The sequence below is a fragment of the Zootoca vivipara genome, chromosome 16 (assembly GCF_965207765.1).
Source record: "Zootoca vivipara chromosome 16, rZooViv2.hap1.1, whole genome shotgun sequence".
Lineage (NCBI taxonomy): Eukaryota > Metazoa > Chordata > Lepidosauria > Squamata > Lacertidae > Zootoca > Zootoca vivipara.
This window is the reverse complement of record NC_142599.1, coordinates 33,638,655-33,656,871: the sequence shown is the minus strand read 5'-3', so window position 1 is coordinate 33,656,871 and position 18,217 is coordinate 33,638,655. Positions and strand designations below refer to the sequence as shown.

The 18,217-nt window shown below is 51.0% G+C and overlaps 1 protein-coding gene across 1 annotated transcript; it reads right to left on the bottom strand.

The window, feature by feature from the left end:
- Positions 1-449: 449 nt before the first annotated feature.
- DCST2 (DC-STAMP domain containing 2) lies at positions 450-16,899 on the bottom strand. The gene is made up of 15 exons (XM_035098882.2): positions 16,599-16,899; positions 16,001-16,171; positions 14,476-14,577; positions 13,037-13,231; positions 11,686-11,751; positions 10,479-10,692; positions 9,536-9,693; positions 8,045-8,209; positions 7,710-7,877; positions 5,021-5,121; positions 4,374-4,504; positions 3,707-3,834; positions 2,774-2,867; positions 1,455-1,742; positions 450-546 (listed from the first exon to the last, which is right to left on the bottom strand). Exons 1-15 carry the CDS (start codon positions 16,897-16,899, stop codon positions 450-452), a joined length of 2,379 nt encoding a protein of 792 aa, XP_034954773.2.
- Positions 16,900-18,217: the final 1,318 nt, after the last annotated feature.

Sequence of the window (18,217 nt, the reverse complement as noted above, 5' to 3'; positions counted from 1 at the left end):
GCTTCTGGCGAACCAGAGCAGCACACGGAAACGCCGTTTACCTTCCCGCCGGAGCGGTACCTATTTATCTACTTGCACTTTGACGTGCTTTTGAACTGCTAGGTTGGCAGGAGCTGGGACCGAGCAATGGGAGCTCACCCCGTCTCGGGGATTCGAACCGCCGACCTTCTGATCGGCAAGCCCTAGGCTCTGTGGTTTAACCCACAGCGCCACCTGCATCCCATACCATGTCCCTTAGGCTTTTCCTAAATACCTCTCAGGATGTGTGTGACATTTTGGCAAACCAAGATTCCCTCCTGCTTGCGGGTGGATGGTGCAATTCTGACTGCTTAAGGACCAGCATGCCCTGGCTGTATATTGAAAATAGAAGGCACTGATACCTAATTTATTGCCATACATACTTCCTCTCTTTATGGGAGGTGACAGAACCTCGTTCTCTGCCTCCCTCCCTACTTTTTTGGGCCAGACCTCTTTTCACTTTTCACCTCCTCCAGCTCCTCACCGCTGCTGGTCTCCACTTCCTTCTGGTAGCTGAAATCGAGGCTGCTGGAAGTGGGGGGAGGGGGGAGAAAGGGGTGGGTGATATAGGAAATCTCATTTAATTTTAAATGGTTTCATAGCCTCACTTTTCCCGCTCGCCCGAGGTGCTTGAAGCTGCTTGCAAAGGGACGTCTTAAAAATGAGACGATCTCGGCAGAATAATTTTAAGAAATGATTCAGGCTTGATGAGGGGTTTTTTTTTATAAAAAAAAAACCCTCTGTAAGGTCAAGGTTTGCTTCCCACACCACCTTCTGTGGGGGGCATGTGGGGGGCAGAACCAGAGGCACATTGGGTGGAGCATTCCAGATGCTCAGAGGTTGCTACAACTATGCACACGACTTCCCCCATGGCATCCAACAACACCTGGAAGAGCCGAATTTCCCCTTCCCTGGTGTATTCTCTGCTGTCATGAGCTGTCCGGCAGGCAGGAATTCAACAGGCGCAGTTGTGGCTTTGGCACGCCCCTTTGTGGCTGGGCCACAGTGCTGCCGGTTGACTGCCTGTCTGTCCCACAACTGCCAATGGCACAAAACAGTGTTTGGGATGAACAACGGCGGCTCTTAATGGGGGGGGGCCTCTGCTTTGGGTTCATTCCCTGGCATCTCCAGGCCAGGCTAGGATAGACTCCCTATCTGAACCCCTGAAAAGCCCCTGCTTGCCGGTGCGGGGCACAGATTGCAGCTTTCCTGTGTTACTGTTTTGACCAGCCCAGAACCCTGAGGACTGGCATCTTTGTTTTATTTCTAGAGACAAGGCCCCAGAGCTCCAGCTCCTGGGAGCTCCTAGGTGCCAGCCCTCCCAGTGGGCTGCGAAAGAACTGCTGGCAGTCAGTGTAGACAGTATTGAGCTAGATGGCCCCAATGGTGTGACTCCTGGGATAATAAGGCACTTTCCCACGATGCCTTGCCCTCACCTGGATGTCGACCCCGAGGAGCCGTCTTCCTCAGAGCTGCTAGATGTGTCGTCGTCGTCTTCGCTGCTGCTGCTGCTGCTGCTGCTCCCTTCCTGCTCCTTCAGCTGCTCCAGGATCTTCTTGGCCAGTTCAGGGGGTAACCGGCGGCAGCCCCCGCGCCCTTTCACGGCCCGCTCGATCCGTGCCCTCAGCAGTCGCCGCTGCTTCTGCCGTTCCTTGTCTGGCGACCCGCTGAGCGACTGCACTGCCTTGGTCCACAGAGCCATGGCCTCTTCGTCGCTGGAATCCCTGGATGAAAGAGAAGGGCTGTGTGGCTTAGTGAGTGGAGCACCTGCTCTGCATGCATCTCTGGGTAGGACAGGGGGAGGCACACTGCCTCAAAGTCTCGAGAGCTGCTGCCAGTCTCAAGACTGGCCAAGAGGGACCAGCGGTCTCACTGGGTGTGAGGTGACTTTCTATGATTTTTTTGGTTTTGGTTTTTTTTTTAAAAAATTATCACTTATTTTTACATCCATATGTAAAAATGAGGGGGCGCTCAAGGTGGCATACACTCCCCAGAAGCTCAGTCGGTAGAGCATGAGACTCACAACCTCAGAATTGTGGGGTTCGAGCCCCACGCTGGACGAAAGATTCCTGTATTGCAGGGGGTTGGACTAGATGACCCTCGTGGTCCCTTCCAACTCTGCGATTCCACAATTCTACGAGGTAGGTTAGGCTGAGAAGCGGTGACTGGCCCAGGGTCACCCAGGAAACATCCTGGCAGAGTGGGGATTTGAACCCTGGTCTCCCAGGTCCCAATAGTGTAGCGATGGGTTGCCAGTACCTGGGGCAAGGCAAGTATTGCGCCCCATAACCCATGGTTCCTGTCAGGGCCGGACGGCAGCAGCAATGGTGGCGGAGAAGGGTCTTCTCAGCAGGGAGAAGGAAGCTGGGGAGGGGACAGGAGCAGTAGAGGCCGTTTATTTTATTGTTATTATTAGTTTCATGAAAATTTTACACTGCTTGATTTTTTTTTAAAAAACCCCCTCAATATGGTTCTTTTTCTTTTGAAATCCCCCCCCCATTTTGCACCCAGGGCAACAGCCCCACTGCCCCCCCCCACTACTCCACTGCCAGGACCTACCCCAGTGCTCTAACCACTACGCCACAGTTCCTTTGCCATGGTTTCAGCGCCAACGACGTGTAAGCTCTAAATCATTTCATCACTTCTTTGCGTGCATGCATGGGTGCGGCAGGAGAGGCGCTGCAGAATTAGCTCCTAGAGAGGCTGACATGATTTACTAAGTGAGGGCAATGGAAACATGAAGTTTATCACTCACACCTCCTCGTCCATGTCTCCCTGGTAGGTTAAGGGTGCCATGCAGATGGAGCACATGTTGTCCAGGAGTTTGTAGCAGTCCGGACAGTAGATACCTGCGGAGACGGGATGGGGAGAGTCACGGGGCGTAAGGCGAGCTAGGCTGGGATACCTTTATCAACCCTCTGAGTGGGCGGGGGCAGAGACAAAGATAGGAAGAGCAATGGCAGAGTGAGAGGAGCAATATAAGGTGGTTCACTTTCCACACACTCCTCTTATCCAGGAAAGATCAGGGTGTGAAGGCAAGGCCAGTGAGGGGTGTGGCCTGGAGAGAAGGGGTGTGGCCAGTGATGGGGGTGTGGCCTGGGGGAGAGTCCTGAGGGCCAGACAGACAGGCTTGGAGGGCCGCATTTGCCTCCTGGACTGTGCTCTCCCACCACTGCCGTACAGATTTCCTGGGGGACAATCCCAAGGGTACATACGGAAACTTTTTCAGCTCAAGACATGGGCATAGCTCGCTGCCCCCCACCCCCAACCGCCAAAATCACATGAATAAATAAAAATACTTAAGTAAAAATGGACAGAGCAAAGGGTATAAGTTTAACCTGTTACAGCAAGCTAGTTCCTACCCTCACTGCCACGCACCCCGCCCGGCGCTCTAGTCTCCGTCCAAACAAGTGAGAAACAGGATCAGAATTCAAGGACACAGTCTGGCCAGGCAAGAACATGCAAGCAGGGTCGGGAGCAGGCTTGGTGAAGGCTGTGGCCTGGGGAACGCTCCAGATAGAGAGGTTTGGAAGGCTGCATTAGCCCTCTGGGCCTGAGGCTGCCTACTCCTGCGGCAGCGGCCAGTAACTACATCCTGCAGAATATTATCGACTCCACCCGCCTTTTACAGCCTTTCTGGGCCTCGCCTTTGCCCCACAGCCTCCCTCTCCCTGCCCCGGCTTCCAACCTCGGCATCCCTGCGTACTGCAGGTGACAAAGTCCTCGCTGTCCGTGTCCTTGCGGATCTTCCCGCAGCCCATGCAGTAGGACTCGTGCACGCCCAGTTTCTTGACCAGCCACGAGCACAGTCGAGACCTGCGGAGGAGACCCATGGGGGATGTCTATTTCTCTCTCACACACACAAACGGAGACACAACACACTGCATGTCAAGATTCTGCAAAAGCACCATCAGTCTCTGCTTTTATCTCTGTGCAGGTGCAACGTCGTCGTTTTGATTTATATACCACCCTTATCCAAAGATCCCAGGGCATCAGCCACAACTGTCTGCAGGTTCCTCAACCCTATTATTACAACCTGCCCTTCACCAGAAGGTCCCTGGGCAGGTTACACCAGTATAAAATAAAGCATTAAAATCAGCGTGAAACAAATCAGAATCACAACCAAAGTGTGTCCTGAAAATATATTTCTCAAATGTAGGATGATGGATAGGTTGTATTTCCTGTGCTCTGGCCAGAAGGAAAAGGATATCGGATGGAAAGCATTTCTGACAACGACGACAACAGAATTGTGTGTCCAATGTTTTTGACTACAAGTCCCATCAGCCCCTGCTGGCACGACCATCATAGACTACAACTCTTTCCTTCCATTGTGGGGAAAGGGTTTGGGGGCTTACTTAGCTGCGAGGACCAGCAAAATGTTGGTGTGTCCCCCATCTGCTGAGCGATTCCTCACGGCCTTTAGCACGGCTTGGGCCAGCCCCGTCCTTCGTGTCAGGATGGTGTTGTAGAGGTAACAGGTGCGCTCCTAGAGAATCGTTGCGGGGAAATAAGGTCACTGGGTTGAGCAGGAGACCAGGCGCCCAGGGAATTAGTTGGGGTGAAGGCCGCATGCAGAAAAAAGCAGGAGTTGAGGTGGACAGGTGGCTCAAGGTGGTGCTGTGGTTAGAATCGTAGAGTTGCAAGGGACCCCCATCTAGTGTAACCCCTCAAATGCAGGAATTTCAACTAAAGCATCCACAACGGATGGTCATCCAACTTCTGCTTTAAAAAAACACACACCAAAAACCTTCAAGGAAGGAGACCCCACCACCTCTCGAGGGAGACCTTTCCACTGCTGAGCAGCTCTTGCTGTCAGAAAGTGCTTCCTGATGTTTAGTCGGAATCTCCTTTCTTGTAATTCGAAGCCAAAGTTATCGATTGCAGAGGAAAGGGAAGAGAAACAAACTCCTCCCACTCCATACATCTTTGGCTTATTAGCCCACCTAAAGCTAAATTCCTCCCCGATCAAAGGACGTGTGTGTGTGTGTGTAGAGTCACTCACCTGTTCACGGGAGGGATAGTACCAAGCACACACCGCCCGCCGCAGGCGCTGTATGTAAGTGCCGAAGATGGCGATGAAGAAACAGACGCCGTACATGAGACCTGGGAGATGGGTGAGTGAGAGGTTTGAAGGAGCAACTGCCGGGTCACACCACTTACTTTATCTACTTATTTGGGGCATTTATATCCATCCTCTCCCCCCCCCCCCCGGAACTTGATGTGGCGTGCATGGTTCAATTCAGTTAATCCCCACAACAAGGCAGGCAGGTTAGGCCAAGAGGCAGCGACTGCCCCAAGGTCCTCCAGTGAGCTTCATGGCCAAGTAGGGATTTGAACCCTGGTCTCTCTCTCCCCCCCCCCCCCCGTCCTAGCCCGACACTCTAACCCAGGCATCCCCAAACTGCGGCCCTCCAGATGTTTTGGCCTACAACTCCCATGATCCCTAGCTAATAAGTTTGGGGATGCCTGCTCTAACCACTGCCCCACACTCTGATATCACACGGAGAATCCTGGGAACTGTAGTTTGTTAAACCAGCTTGCCGGAAGGAGGCTTACAAGGCACCACCCAACCATCTCAGGGACACCACTCCAGATTTGTGCAGGGTTTGTCCCTGAGCCTTTTCTTCCCCCGGAGATATCCCACAAGGCAGCAGAGGTTTGGGATCAGAGCTTTCCTTCTCCCAGGTTTTCTGCCTCCCAAGGGATATGAGCCCCACCTGCCCCTCACCTCCCTCTAAAGCAGGTGCAGAAATCACCTTCTTGACTGTCGGGCCCACTCTTGGACTTGCCCACTCAATCCTTCAGAGCCTGTCTTTGCACGCAGGGGCATTCCCAAATTCACCGAGGGTTTGTGACCCATCGGCTCCCCTCACTTGGTTTAGCCGGCCAGTCAAATATGTTTCCCGGAGTGTGGTTGCTGTCACACGCTGACGCAGCTTCTAAGAGCCACAGGTGACAGGTGGGTGCAAGGTGGGGACCCAAGGTGGACAAACTAGCCTAGAAGGAGCACGATGCAACTCCTGCTCCCCTAACACCCCTGTTGTACCCTTGCGGAACATTTCATGCACCCTGCAATTCCAGAAGCAGCCACAAGAGGCTGGTGCAGAGCTTCGCGCTTTTAATGGGAGAGTCCATGGACCAGAGCAGTTCAGCAGTCCAGGGAATCTTCCTCTCCTCCAGCTAATGTACTTTGTCACTGATATGAAGTTCTGGTGCGCTTTCTTCTGAGTGATACGGCTTAGACATCTGTATCCCCCCCCATCTAGTTTCTTCCCTGATGCTGGTGGCCAAGTTCTACCTTACAGGTAGACTTGTGGCCACAATCCCATAGGGACCTTTCAAGTCCGCCTTTCACCAACCTGGCACCCTCCAGACGTTTTGAACTACAACTCCCCATCGTCCCTGAGCACCGTGGCTATTGACTGATGGGAGTTGTAGTCCACAATGGCCCGGCTGCCTGGGGCCGATGGGAAATGTGGTCCAAAACATCTTGAGGGTGCCAGGTTCGTGAAGGTTGCTCCAGCCCACAACCTCCCACAACCAGTCCTGGAGTTCTGCCCGGACACGGAGGTCCAGCGCCGAGGGCCTTCTGGCAGTTCCCTCGCTGCGAGAAGCCAAGTTACAGGGAACCAGGCAGAGGGCCTTCTCGGTAGTGGCACCGACCCTGTACAACACCCTCCCATCAGATGTCAAAGAGAAAAACATCTGCCAGGCTTTTAGAAGACATCTGAAGGCAGCCCTGTTTAGGGAAGCTTTTAATGTTTAACAGGCCATTGTATTTTAATATTTTGTTGGAAGCTGCCCAGAGTGGCTGGGGTAACCCAGCCAGATGGGAGGGGTATAAATAATAAATTATTATTATTATTATTATTATTATTATTATTATTATTATTATTATTATGGAGTGGCTCTGCCTGTCACTGTCGCTGCTGCCACCTACTGCTGGCCTCCCCATGCCACGCTACAGCAGAGGATCTCAACCTTTTGGGGTCCATGGCTCCCTTGACCAACTACATTCTTTCTGCGGCACCGCTGTGGGGGCTCGGGAGCCCTGTTTTGTCCCCCCTTGCCTGCAGAGCTGGCAGCCTCTCACCCTTTTTCAAATACCCTCCCTTGTGAAGTGTCCCCTCGGCCTCCTCTCTTCTCCCCTCTGCTTGGGAGTCCTTTGGGCAGCCACAGCCACTGCCCCTGGTTTCTGAGCTACCTCCCCACCCCAAATAAAGGTGCCTCCTCACACTGCCCCACAGGGGCTTGGGAAGCACCCCCTAGCCAGCCCCAGAGGCGCCATTCGCTTGCAACAAACAGCTGTGCAAGCCTTTGGGAGGCAGAGACGCAAGAGGGCATCAGAGGAGGGAGGGAAGGAAAGAAAGAGGGTCCGAGGCCAGTGTTGCCCACGGCACCCCTGACCATAATTCAAGGCACCCCAGGGTGCCACGGCACACTGGTTGAAAACCATTGCTCTACAGGACAGAGGCAGGAACGGAAGCAGGAGGGGGCTATTCGTGTCCTGCCCATCTGATAGGCTCCCTGGGAGCATCTAATGGGATGGCACTTCCAGGAAGAAGATGGGGACAAAGCTAGCATTCGTTATCTCTGCTCTGGCTCCACCTACTGTTGGACCTCCAGTCCTACCAGTCCCCAAAGGCAGCCACCACTGGGGAGGAAGCCTTTCCCAGCCCACCCCCAGTTACCAATGACGATGTAGCCGTCGTAATCGGGCTCCGACGGGCGCAGGCGACATTTCCGGGACAGGACGCTGACGTTGCCCCGCTGCAGGACCTCGAAGGCCGAGACCATGTCGCGGTACATCTCGCCGGTGTAGCCCGTCCCGTTGACACTGACGCTCAACGTCACAGGGGCTGCGGGGAGACACGGCTCAGGCCCTGATCTGAACGGGAGCCGTTATGTCTGAATCTGAATCCCTGAATCTCCACCCATAATTAGTGCAAAAACAGGTCCACCCTTGTACTCTTTTGGCGGGGCGGGTGGGCTGCACAATTGGCCACCACCCCACCAGTTGTGTTACCTCTTGCAACAATTTCTCCATGCAGCAGATACCGCACCAAGTCCAACAGCCAGAAGACCGAAAAGTCAGCAATGATCAGCAGGACAGCAAGAATCAGTTGGCGGAAGAGGGAGACAATGGCCAGCGTGTAGCGGAGTTGCTCTTTGCGGGGCAATATGAGCGAGGCTGCAGAGGAAGAAGCAATAGCAGCTGGGAGGGCACAGGGTGAGGGGAAATCTGCCTCTCTCTCAGGCCACATTCACACCATTTAAAGCGCTACGGTGCCCCTTTAAACCACCATCCTTTCCCCCAAAGAATTGTGGGAGCTGTAGTCTGTCTGGGGTGCTGAGAATGATTAGGAGACCTCCCAATTCCCCTCACTGAGCTAAACTTTGGAAATTGCCATTGTGTGTAGCACCCTTAACACACTACATTTCCCATGATTCTTGGGGGGGGCGGAGCCATGTTGTTTGGTACTGCTTTAAATGTACAGTGCAGACAGGCCTCTTGGCGTGTAATGCAATATTATTATTATTATTATTATTATTATTATTATTATTATTATTATTATTATTTATACCCTGCCCATCCGGTTCAGTTGCCCCAGCCACTCTGGGTGGCTTCCAACACATATAAAACGTAATGAAATGTGGTGCATGCTCTAGTTATCTCTCGCTTGGACTACTGCAATGCGCTCTACGTGGGGCTACCTTTGAAGGTGACCCGGAAACTACAACTAACCCAGAATGCGGCAGCTAGACTGGTGACTGGGAGCGGCCGCCGAGACCATATAACACCGGTCCTGAAAGACCTACATTGGCTCCCAGTACGTTTCCGAGCACAATTCAAAGTGTTGGTGCTGACCTTTAAAGCCCTAAACAGCCTCGGTCCAGTATACCTGAAGGAGCATCTCCTCCCCCATCGTTCTGCCCGGACACTGAGGTCCAGCGCCGAGGGCCTTCTGGCGGTTCCCTCGCTACGAGAAGCCAAGTTACAGGGAACCAGGCAGAAGGCCTTCTCGGTAGTGGCACCCACCCTGTGGAATGCCCTCCCACCAGAGGTCAAAGAGAAAAACAACTACCAGACCTTTAGAAGGCATCTCAAGGCAGCCCTGTTTAGGGAAGCTTTTAATGTTTGATGGATTTCTGTATTTTAATATTTTGTTGGAAGCCGCCCAGAGTGGCTGGGGGAACTCGGCCAGATGGGCGGGGTATAAATATATTATTATTATTATTATTATTATTATTATTATTATTATTATTATTATTATTATTAAACATTAAAAACTTCCCAATACAGGGCGGCCTTCAGATGTCTTCTAAAAGTTATGTGGTTCTCCTATTTATCTGATGGGAGGGCGTTCCACAGGGAAGGCGCCACTACCGAGAAGGCCCTCTGCCCGGTTCCCTGCACCCTACATATTCATGTTTCCACCCAACGCCTCTCATTTTAGTAAATAATCTCCAGAGACCAGAACATCCAGGCTGGGTCTTTCTAGAGTTGCTGCCTTACTTGGGCGGATGTACTTGGTACACTCCTTCGCAGACAATGGCAGGACAGTGGGCTTCTTGTTCTTCCTCCGCATTGCGTCCATCTCCAGGAATGGCTTGGTGATGAAGATGTTGTCAAAACTGTCCTCGTGCAAATAATGCTTCCGGTAAAGCAGAGCCCTGTTGAAGCCAAGCAGCTGACATTTCCATGTCGCTTTCACAGGAGAAAGGCTGATAGGTTAGCTCCGCAAGTATAAGCAGATCCCTGCTGGATCAGGCAAATGGCCCATCAAGCCCAACACCCTGCTCTCACAGTGGGACCCAAGCATAAAAAGCACTGTTCTCCTGCAGTTTCCAGCGCCTGGTCTAAATGTCCTCCCAACCAATCAGGGATCACATATCAAATTGAACTTAACAGTGGTGTTTAGCCAAATGGAACTTATAGAGGTGATCCTCCGGAGGTTGTTGGACCATAGCTGCCAAGTCTCCCGTATTCCCCGGGAAACCCCCGTTTTTCCAGCTGTTCCCAGCTGAAAAAATGGATTCCCCCCCCCCCGGTTTATTCTGGCGCAGCGGCCATTTTGGAACTGGGCAGAGCATGCTCAGAAGCGACTTTTGATGCAGCTCTGCCCAGTTCCAAAATGGCTGCAGTGCGACTTATGGCGTGGCGGCCATTTTGGAACTGGGCAAAGAAGCATCAAAAATCGCTTCTGAGCATGCTCCGCCCAGTTCCAAAATGGCGGCAGCGCTACTTCTGGTCTGCTACTTCCGGTCCAGTCCCTTATTTCTCAGATAGGAACTTGGCAGGTATGTGTTGGACTCCATCTCCCATCAGCCCCAGCTAGTAAGACCAATGGTGAGGGATGATGGGAGGTGTAGTCCACCACCGCTGGACAGTCCTTAGCCCTGTCTTAGGAATGGCAAAGAAGCTCCTCACTCTTCTTGGCCTCCTTGCTGTGACTCACTTGACGTAGAGGTAAAGAATGACCAAGGTAGACATATAGCCAAAAAGCCCCACAGCCTCCTTCGCAGGCTGCAGGCGCCTGGAGACGTCCTCCATGATGTCAAAGGCGACTTGGGACAGGCTCTTGCTGGCATTGACGGTCACATCGTAGTGGTGCACAGCTGTGATGTTGAACTCAAACTCCTGTCGCACGCGGTTCAGCACATCCACAATCGCTGGTGCATATTGGGGGAGATGGGAGGGTGTGAGAACAAGGGTGGCTACGTCTATACTACAACTCTAGCGGGGGCTTGAATCGCTTTGTTAAAAGGTCACGTTTTGGTGACTCACAGCGCCACAAGACTGTTAAGTATAATTGTTTAATAGCACAGTGAGATTGAGAATGCCTGTATGTATATTGCGAAGGGTTTACTGTTGGAATATTCCACTTGAGCTTCCTGAGCTCTAACAGGTTGATAATTAACTGCTGGTGTTCTCTGATAGCTGTATCGTGAGTGTTTAACCTTAGATCATGTGAGGGGTATTTGACTGCAAATCTCTGAAGGGAGCTGCCTGTTAGTCTTTCTCTGGAAGCCACAGGGAGCAACGGATGTGGTAATGATGTTTCTCCAGCAGCAAATAACCTTATGCTGGATGCAGCTATGGCAGAGATTTTGGCTCTGATCGTAATTATATTATATATTTAAGAAGAAGAACCTCTGCTTGAATATGCATATGCTTCATACTACTTTCTGGGTGTGTCATTGATCGTTTTTGTACCTGTTTTGAAGGAGTCATGGTCAGTAAAGCTTTAAATCATATTCATAGGTCTGGGCAATTTTTATTCCAAAAGGAGTCAGTTTTTATGCATCCAATTGTTTCATGGTGCGCAGGGATGATGGGAATTGTAGTTTCAAAACATCTGGAGGGCCGAGTTTGCCTATGCCTATGCCTGGTCTGAGTTTTGGGTTTAGTTTTCCTTTGCCCTCCCTGTGCCTTTTACCTTATGTGTCTTTAAAAAAAAAGATTGCAAGCTTAGGAGTAGGGATTGCCTTGCTTTGATTGTATGTAGGCTGCTCTGGAAGCCTTTTGCGGTATCAGATGCTATGTACTGTATAAGTAAAGGTGTCCACTTAAAAACTCAGGGAAGGCCCTGCTGGATCAGACACCAGTTCAGGCCCACCTGAGCTAGACAGGTGCTTTATCCCCCAAGCTTTCTTCACACTCACGCTCAACAACCTTGCGGCGCAGGAACGGTGCTATGTACTGTGGGATTATGCAGAAGACCAGGAGGACTGTGGGAGGAAAAGACAAGACCATTAGGAGGGCAGGGCAAGGTGGTCTAGCTCCCAGCCGCACACTCATTCATTGGCTGGTCTCAACCACAGCAGTACTGCTACTCCTAAGCAATAATATAGTGATTCGGTGAGGTCAAAGCAAGTTCAACACATTATCTCATTCGCCCACATGCAACAGTCCTCTAAGGTACGCTGGTATTACGATCCCTTCTCTTGTCAGTTAATCGGGGTCTGAAAAGCTAATGAACAGCAGCTACCATATATCTTGCCAGCACATAACACAACCATAACACACCAGTCTCCCCCGCCCCAATAGCTCCCAACAATATATTATTAAATGGCTGATTTCTGCAAATCTCTCTGGATTCAGCTATACAGTTGCAAACATAACGTTTTAAGTGCATTATACAAATGTGACAATAGATGGTGATGGTGAGCTATTGGCAAATTCAATATATATATTTAAACTTTTTTTTAAAGCATTTTTACAGCATTTTTAAAAATGTGTCTAGATTCCATCTCTGTCTGGCCTGGTCGGACTCCAGGGCTGAGCTCCGGCGGTGTTTGAGGTTGGGGCCATGCAGAGTTTGTGAAGAAGCACCAGAGTCATGCTAGCTATTTGCCACAGACACCAGAGGTCAAGGCTCACACTAGCATGACGAAGGGGTCAGAGGTCAGAGGTTACACAAAGCAGGGCTCATGAGAGGTCAAAGATAGCGTTAAGCAGGTGGACGAAGGGCTCAGAGGCCAGTTCATGGACTGTGATTAAGGCCAGGGGTCACAGTAGGCAGAAACAAAGCTGCCCAGGGGCCAGAGGTCAGGGGTCATCCTAAATAGTGACCAGGCTTGTAGGAGCTAGAGGAGCTATGCCGTGTCTATCATGAATAAGCATAGTTTGTGCTGGCTAGGTCACAAACAGTGACTAGACTAACGTGGAGTCATGCCAAGCAGTGAAAAGTCGGAAGAGGTCATAGGTCAGGGGTCATGCTAATCAGAAACTAAGTGAACCAGGGGTCAGAGGTCAGGAGTCACACTGGGCAAGGACTAGGTTAATGAGAGGCCATAGGTCATGCTAAACAGCGATTAGCCTAGCAAGAGGTCAGAGGTCACAGTAAGCAGTGGCTAGATTGACGAGAGGTCAGGGGTCACGCTAAGGGTCAGAGGTATGGGGATGAAGGGCTGGAGACAACAGAATCCCACTGACCGCTGCCCTAGTGTCAGAGGTCAAGTGCAGCCATTGGAGGGGCGACAGGAGGGTCAAGGGGTCAAAGTTCATGCTCACTATTAGCCAGGCCGCAGAGGTACTTGAAGAGCAGGACGACGGAGCAGAGGAAGTAGAGGAAGGGGATGGCCCGCTCACACGTGTCCTTGGCGTCGTCAAAGAGACGGGCGCACTTCCGGTAGGGGGTGCCCATCTCCTCGTTGCAGACCTCGCCCAAGTTGAGGAGGAAGTACCACACGTTGCGCAGGCAGTGAGCTGCTCGGAAGGAAGGGACAGAAGAGAAAGGCGTGAATTTGCCTGTCGGAAGCACGTGCAGAGCGCAGCAGCTAGGCTACTTGGGGGGGCTTGTGGCTGCCGGCCAGTAACACCCTGCGGGCAGGATTTGAACTCGCGGCGAGTCTTCTGCTGGGCCAAGTTCAAGGTATAATATGTCCTTCTCCAGCTCAGGAAGCAGGTTACTTGAGAGACAGCCTTACCCCTTATACATCATCCAGGAGATCACTGTGGTCTGCGGCAGGATCTCTCCTAAAAATCTCAAAGATTTCAGAAATCCACTCTCTCAGAGCAGGGCTTTTAGGGGGCCTATACCTGTTCTGTGGAACAGTATCCCTGTCCAGATATGATAGGCACCCCATTAGCTGCACTTCCTGGAAACAACTGAATATATTTTTGTTCTGACAGGTTTTTCCAGCCGGATGAATGGGTCTTTTCCACAAGTGTGCACTTTGCTTGTCTGTTTTTAATTCTGCTTGTGGAAAGCTCTCCCCAGAGAGACCCGCCTGACACCATCTTAGGCCCTGGGGAAAAAACAATCCTCTTTCACCAGGCCTTTAGCTTGTAACTTGTAGGCTGTTTTAAATCGTTTTTAATATTTTGTTTTAATGTTGTAAATCATACCTTAGGGTGAAGGGCGGCTAATTAGTAAATAATAGTAATCTGTGGCCTCATTAACTGGGTGGGATGTTTTATTCCTGCCTACTGGAAAGTGGATCGTGGTTTAGGTTTTTCTCTTCTTTTGTGCCAGCTTTAATGGATGTGTTTGTTTGTTTGTTTGTTTATATACCATAGGTCGCTTTGAGTTATAGATGCATTCATTATTATTATTATTACGGTAAATTTATTGATTGCTTTTTCTTTTCTTTTTTACCAAAGCCACTTTTGGTATATAAACAAACGAACACATATTATTATGATTACATTTAATTTTTATTACCTGTACATTTGTTTGGAAGGTGATTAGTAATTCAAAGATGATAAGGATGATAATCGTAATAATGACAGACAGTCTCTGTGGGTAAATTAGCTGCCTTGTGATAGGTTGGAATTAGCCAAAAGCTCTCTTCTCCTTTAATCCCACGGGTGACACCATAGGAAACCCAGCCAGATGGGCAGGGTATAAATAATAAACTCTTATTATAGGGCGCAACCCCTTTTGTCCATCTCCTTGGCTTCTCGCATCCCCCCCCATCCCAACCCATTCTGCGCCCCTGCAAGCTCACCCACATGCCGTACAGAGTCCATGACAGATCGGAAAAGCTTTCGGACGCGGTCACCAACCACTTTTGCCTTCTGAGCGATGTCCTTGATTTTTCGTAGCGCATCTAGGCAGATGATGTTGGGAGAGAGAGACAGCCCACCTTAATTATGGTCGGTGTCTACTAAGAACCAAGAACAGCGCCAGGGTTGCTAGATAGGGTTGCCAGATTCTGGAGCTTTTTTGGGGGGGAAACCTAACCCAAAAATAGTGATTCTAAGCTTTTTGAGCTGTTTCCACTGCTTTTTCCACCATGTTGCCATACACCCGGCTTTTCCCCTGACATTTTGCCAATTCAGCAAAATTCCCCCCTGGCGCCGTTTTTGCACCCGAAAACCAAGACGTGTCAGGAATTTTCCTGACGTATGGCAAGTTACACCAGCTCCTGTTAGGATGGTTAATGAGGGTGCTTGGCGTGGAGAAAGCAGATAGGCTGCCTCATCAACACCGTTGGGCACCCGAGGGAGATGAAAGTTTGGAAATTCGGGACAGATAAATGGATGTCCACACAGTACAGAAACGTAAGGGATATGCTCCAAAAGGAGGCAGTGATGGCAACTAGCTTAGATGGCTTTAAAAGTGGATTCAGCAAAATCACAGAGGCTAGCAATGGCTACCAGACACAGTAGAGATGTTCTGCCTCCAATGTCAGAGGCCTTCATGTGCCTCTGAATTACCGGTACCAGTTTGGTGGGAGTTGCTGCCGCACTCTGTCCTGCTTTGGGGTTTACCAGATGCATCTGCGGGTTGTTTGTTTGATTGTGTGTCTGACTGTTAACCAGAAGGTTGGTGGTTCGAGCCCACGTAGGGATGTCTGTGGGGAGGATTCCTGCGCTGCAGGGGGGTTGGCCCAGGTGCCCCCCCCCCCAGGGGTCCCTTCCAACTGTACAATTCTGTGATTCTACGATTGATTTATATTTTGCTATTTGTTTATTCATTGGATTTATATACTGCCCTTCATCACAAGATTTCAGGGCGGATCGCAAGATCTCTCCTCCGGAAACTTGTGCGGAATCACATGCTAGTGGTGGGCGATGTCAGAGACAAAAAGTGGGTGGGGCCACGGAGATAAATATTGCCTTTGCGGAGAGCAAGTAAGGCAAGCAATAGGCATTCCTCTTCTTCAAGGGAGCATGTCAGAAAAAAACACAAAGAAGATGTGAAGCTGGACTGCTGAGGGGGCGTGGCCTGGGGAGAGGAGGTGTGGCCTGGGCTGCTGAGGGGAGCATGGCCTGGGGAGAGGAGGCGTGGCCTGGGCTTCTGAGGAGGCGTGGCCTGGGGGTGATGAGGGGGCGTGGCCTGGGGAGAAGGGGCGTGGCCTGGGGAGAATTCAGAGTGCCAGACAGAGAGGCCTAGAGAGCCACATTCAACTCCTGTGGACAGAGATCTTCCAACCCCTGCCTTTTAAAAAAAATACACTTCCAACCCAGCCAGGAATAAAAGTGCACGGCTGGTGCAAGCACAGCAGCAACAAAACCCCGTCGTCTCACTGATCAGGGGCTCGCGGGCCCTCTGCAGCATTTCTGCCGTCTGGTTGAGGGCGAGCTCAGCGCCACACGACACGGCATCGGCGCAGCGGGTGAAGTTGCGGATGATGTTGGCGAAGGGGCCCTCCATGGCCAAGCCGAATGCCAGGACCAACAGCATGGTCTTGCCTTCTTCTGTAGGGGGCGATAGAGATGGGAGAAGGAATAGAAAAGCGTCAGGGGCTGAGTGGGGGTCCCTCTCACAGAAGCCTTTCTCCCCCTGCCCCAGAACCGCAGCTGTATGTCGCCAGCCAGTTCTTAGGCCCTGCCAACAGCACTGAGTGAGGCGCTTCAACAAAACGTTGCAGTGGGGAGTGTGGCTGTTTGCAGCTCTCTCCTCTCAGGCCTACCTGGAGATGCCAGGCATCGAAACTGGGACCTTGTGTATGCAAGGCAGATGCTCTCCCAGCGACTACAGCCCTTGTTCTCTGAAGTAACCAGTATTAGGGGTAGGAATATCCCCCAAATAATAGCAGCTTTTGCTGTGGGTCGTTTCCCAAAATGGTGGATTCTGTCTGGGGACTGCATTATTTTCACTTGTCTTGGGTTTCCCCACACTTACTTGAGAAGATCTGCGGCAGCATGAGGAGGACGGTGACACGAACTTTGCGTGAGAAGGCCATGCCAAGGCCAAGGCCAAGGGCCAGGGTGATGGTCGACAGAAGGCAGTACCAGATGTTGTACCCCTGCACGAAAATGACCATTGCCCCATAGGCTGTGGCAAGGATCATGCCCACGGCAAAGCCACCCACGCTACGGGCCACGGACCGGCTCAGGGTGTCCTCGACCACCCATGGGACCTGTGGCTTCTTTCTCTTCCTGTTTTGACCCCCACGCAGTGAGAAAATAGACAGTAGACCCATGGCAGTGATGGCTTCAGGGAGGCTACCCAATAGACTACTGCATGGACCAGAGCAGAAGGTGTTTCTTGGTCGGTGTCTGCGATGGGTTTAGAAGTGTGTCTGGTAAAACACACTGTGTTGAAAACTTATGGGGTGGTAAGATATTTGGAATGGGGGAGCCAGGAAAGGAGAAAGTCTCCAGTCAGTGTGTCATTGTCGCACCAACAACTATACCAAGGTTCCTATTAGAGATCTGAAAAACCAGTAGTCTCGAGATTCTGCTAGGCTCCACACTGAGCATGTCAGATTCTGTCCCTAGCTCCACCCACATTCTAAGTAGCTCCTCCCATCACCTGCTGGATACTCTCTTGACTCCACCCTAGCCACGCCCACATTCCACACTAGGTCCTCCCACCACTTGCTGGATTCCTTGTTGACTCCACTTTAGCCCCACCCACATTCCACACTAGCTCCTCCCCTGGCTTACCAAATTCTGTCCCAGCCTTGCCCCTAGTCCCACCCACTTTCTGCCCTGGCTCCTCCCATCACTCGCTAAAAACACTTACTGTATTTTCAGATTCCACTGCAAGTCTGTTCCTATCCATTTACTTAAGCCCTGCCCTGATTTTGGGTGACTCCCCCTAGCCCAACCCCCAGCATTATGCAGAGGATATTAAATTTGTGAAATCAGTGTTTGGCAACTTAAATCAGAGGGACAAGCCATGAATTGCTCTAGAACCTCAGAGGGTATCCTTTGAAAGGGCATTGTTAATAATAATAATAATAATAATTTTATTATTTATACCCTGCCCATCACAGAACACTAAAAACAGAATAAAACTTCAAACATTAAAAACATTAAAAGTCAGATAGTTGTTTATTTCCTTGACATCTGATGGAAGGGTGTCATTACTGAGAAGGCCCTCTGCCTGGTTCCCTGTAGCTTCACTTCTCGCAGGGAGGGAACCGCCAGAAGGCTGGACGATGGGGGTGGAGATGCTCCTTCAAGTATACTGGGCAGAGGCAATTTAGGGCTTTAAAGGTCAGCACCAACACTTTGAATTGTGCTCAGAAACGTACTGGGAGCCAATGCAGGTCTTTTAAGGAACGGTGCGGCCACTCCCAGTCACCAGTCTGGCTGCCGCATTAACCCAGCTTAATCAACTCAAATCAATTCTGCTCTTGCAACTTAATCAACCTTGCTTCTATTCATCCAATGATCTCAACAGATGACTCAGCAGAGGTGAAATTCTGAGAGAGAAGGCAGTGCATCTTTCCTGTCCCTTGTAAACACACTTTGCACGGCAACGTAGAACCCAGATTGTGATGACACAATTCT

Excerpts from the sequence above, each read along its gene's own strand:
- DCST2 (XM_035098882.2), bottom strand. The coding sequence starts at position 16,899 with ATGGGTCTACTGTCTATTTTCTCACTGCGTGGGGGTCAAAACAGGAAG. Across the intron at positions 16,172-16,598 it reads GCTGCCGCAGATCTTCTCAA|AAGAAGGCAAGACCATGCTG; the intron begins GTAAGTGTGGGG and ends CGCCCCCTACAG. Across the intron at positions 7,878-8,044 it reads TGGAGAAATTGTTGCAAGAG|CCCCTGTGACGTTGAGCGTC; the intron begins GTAACACAACTG and ends GTCTCCCCGCAG.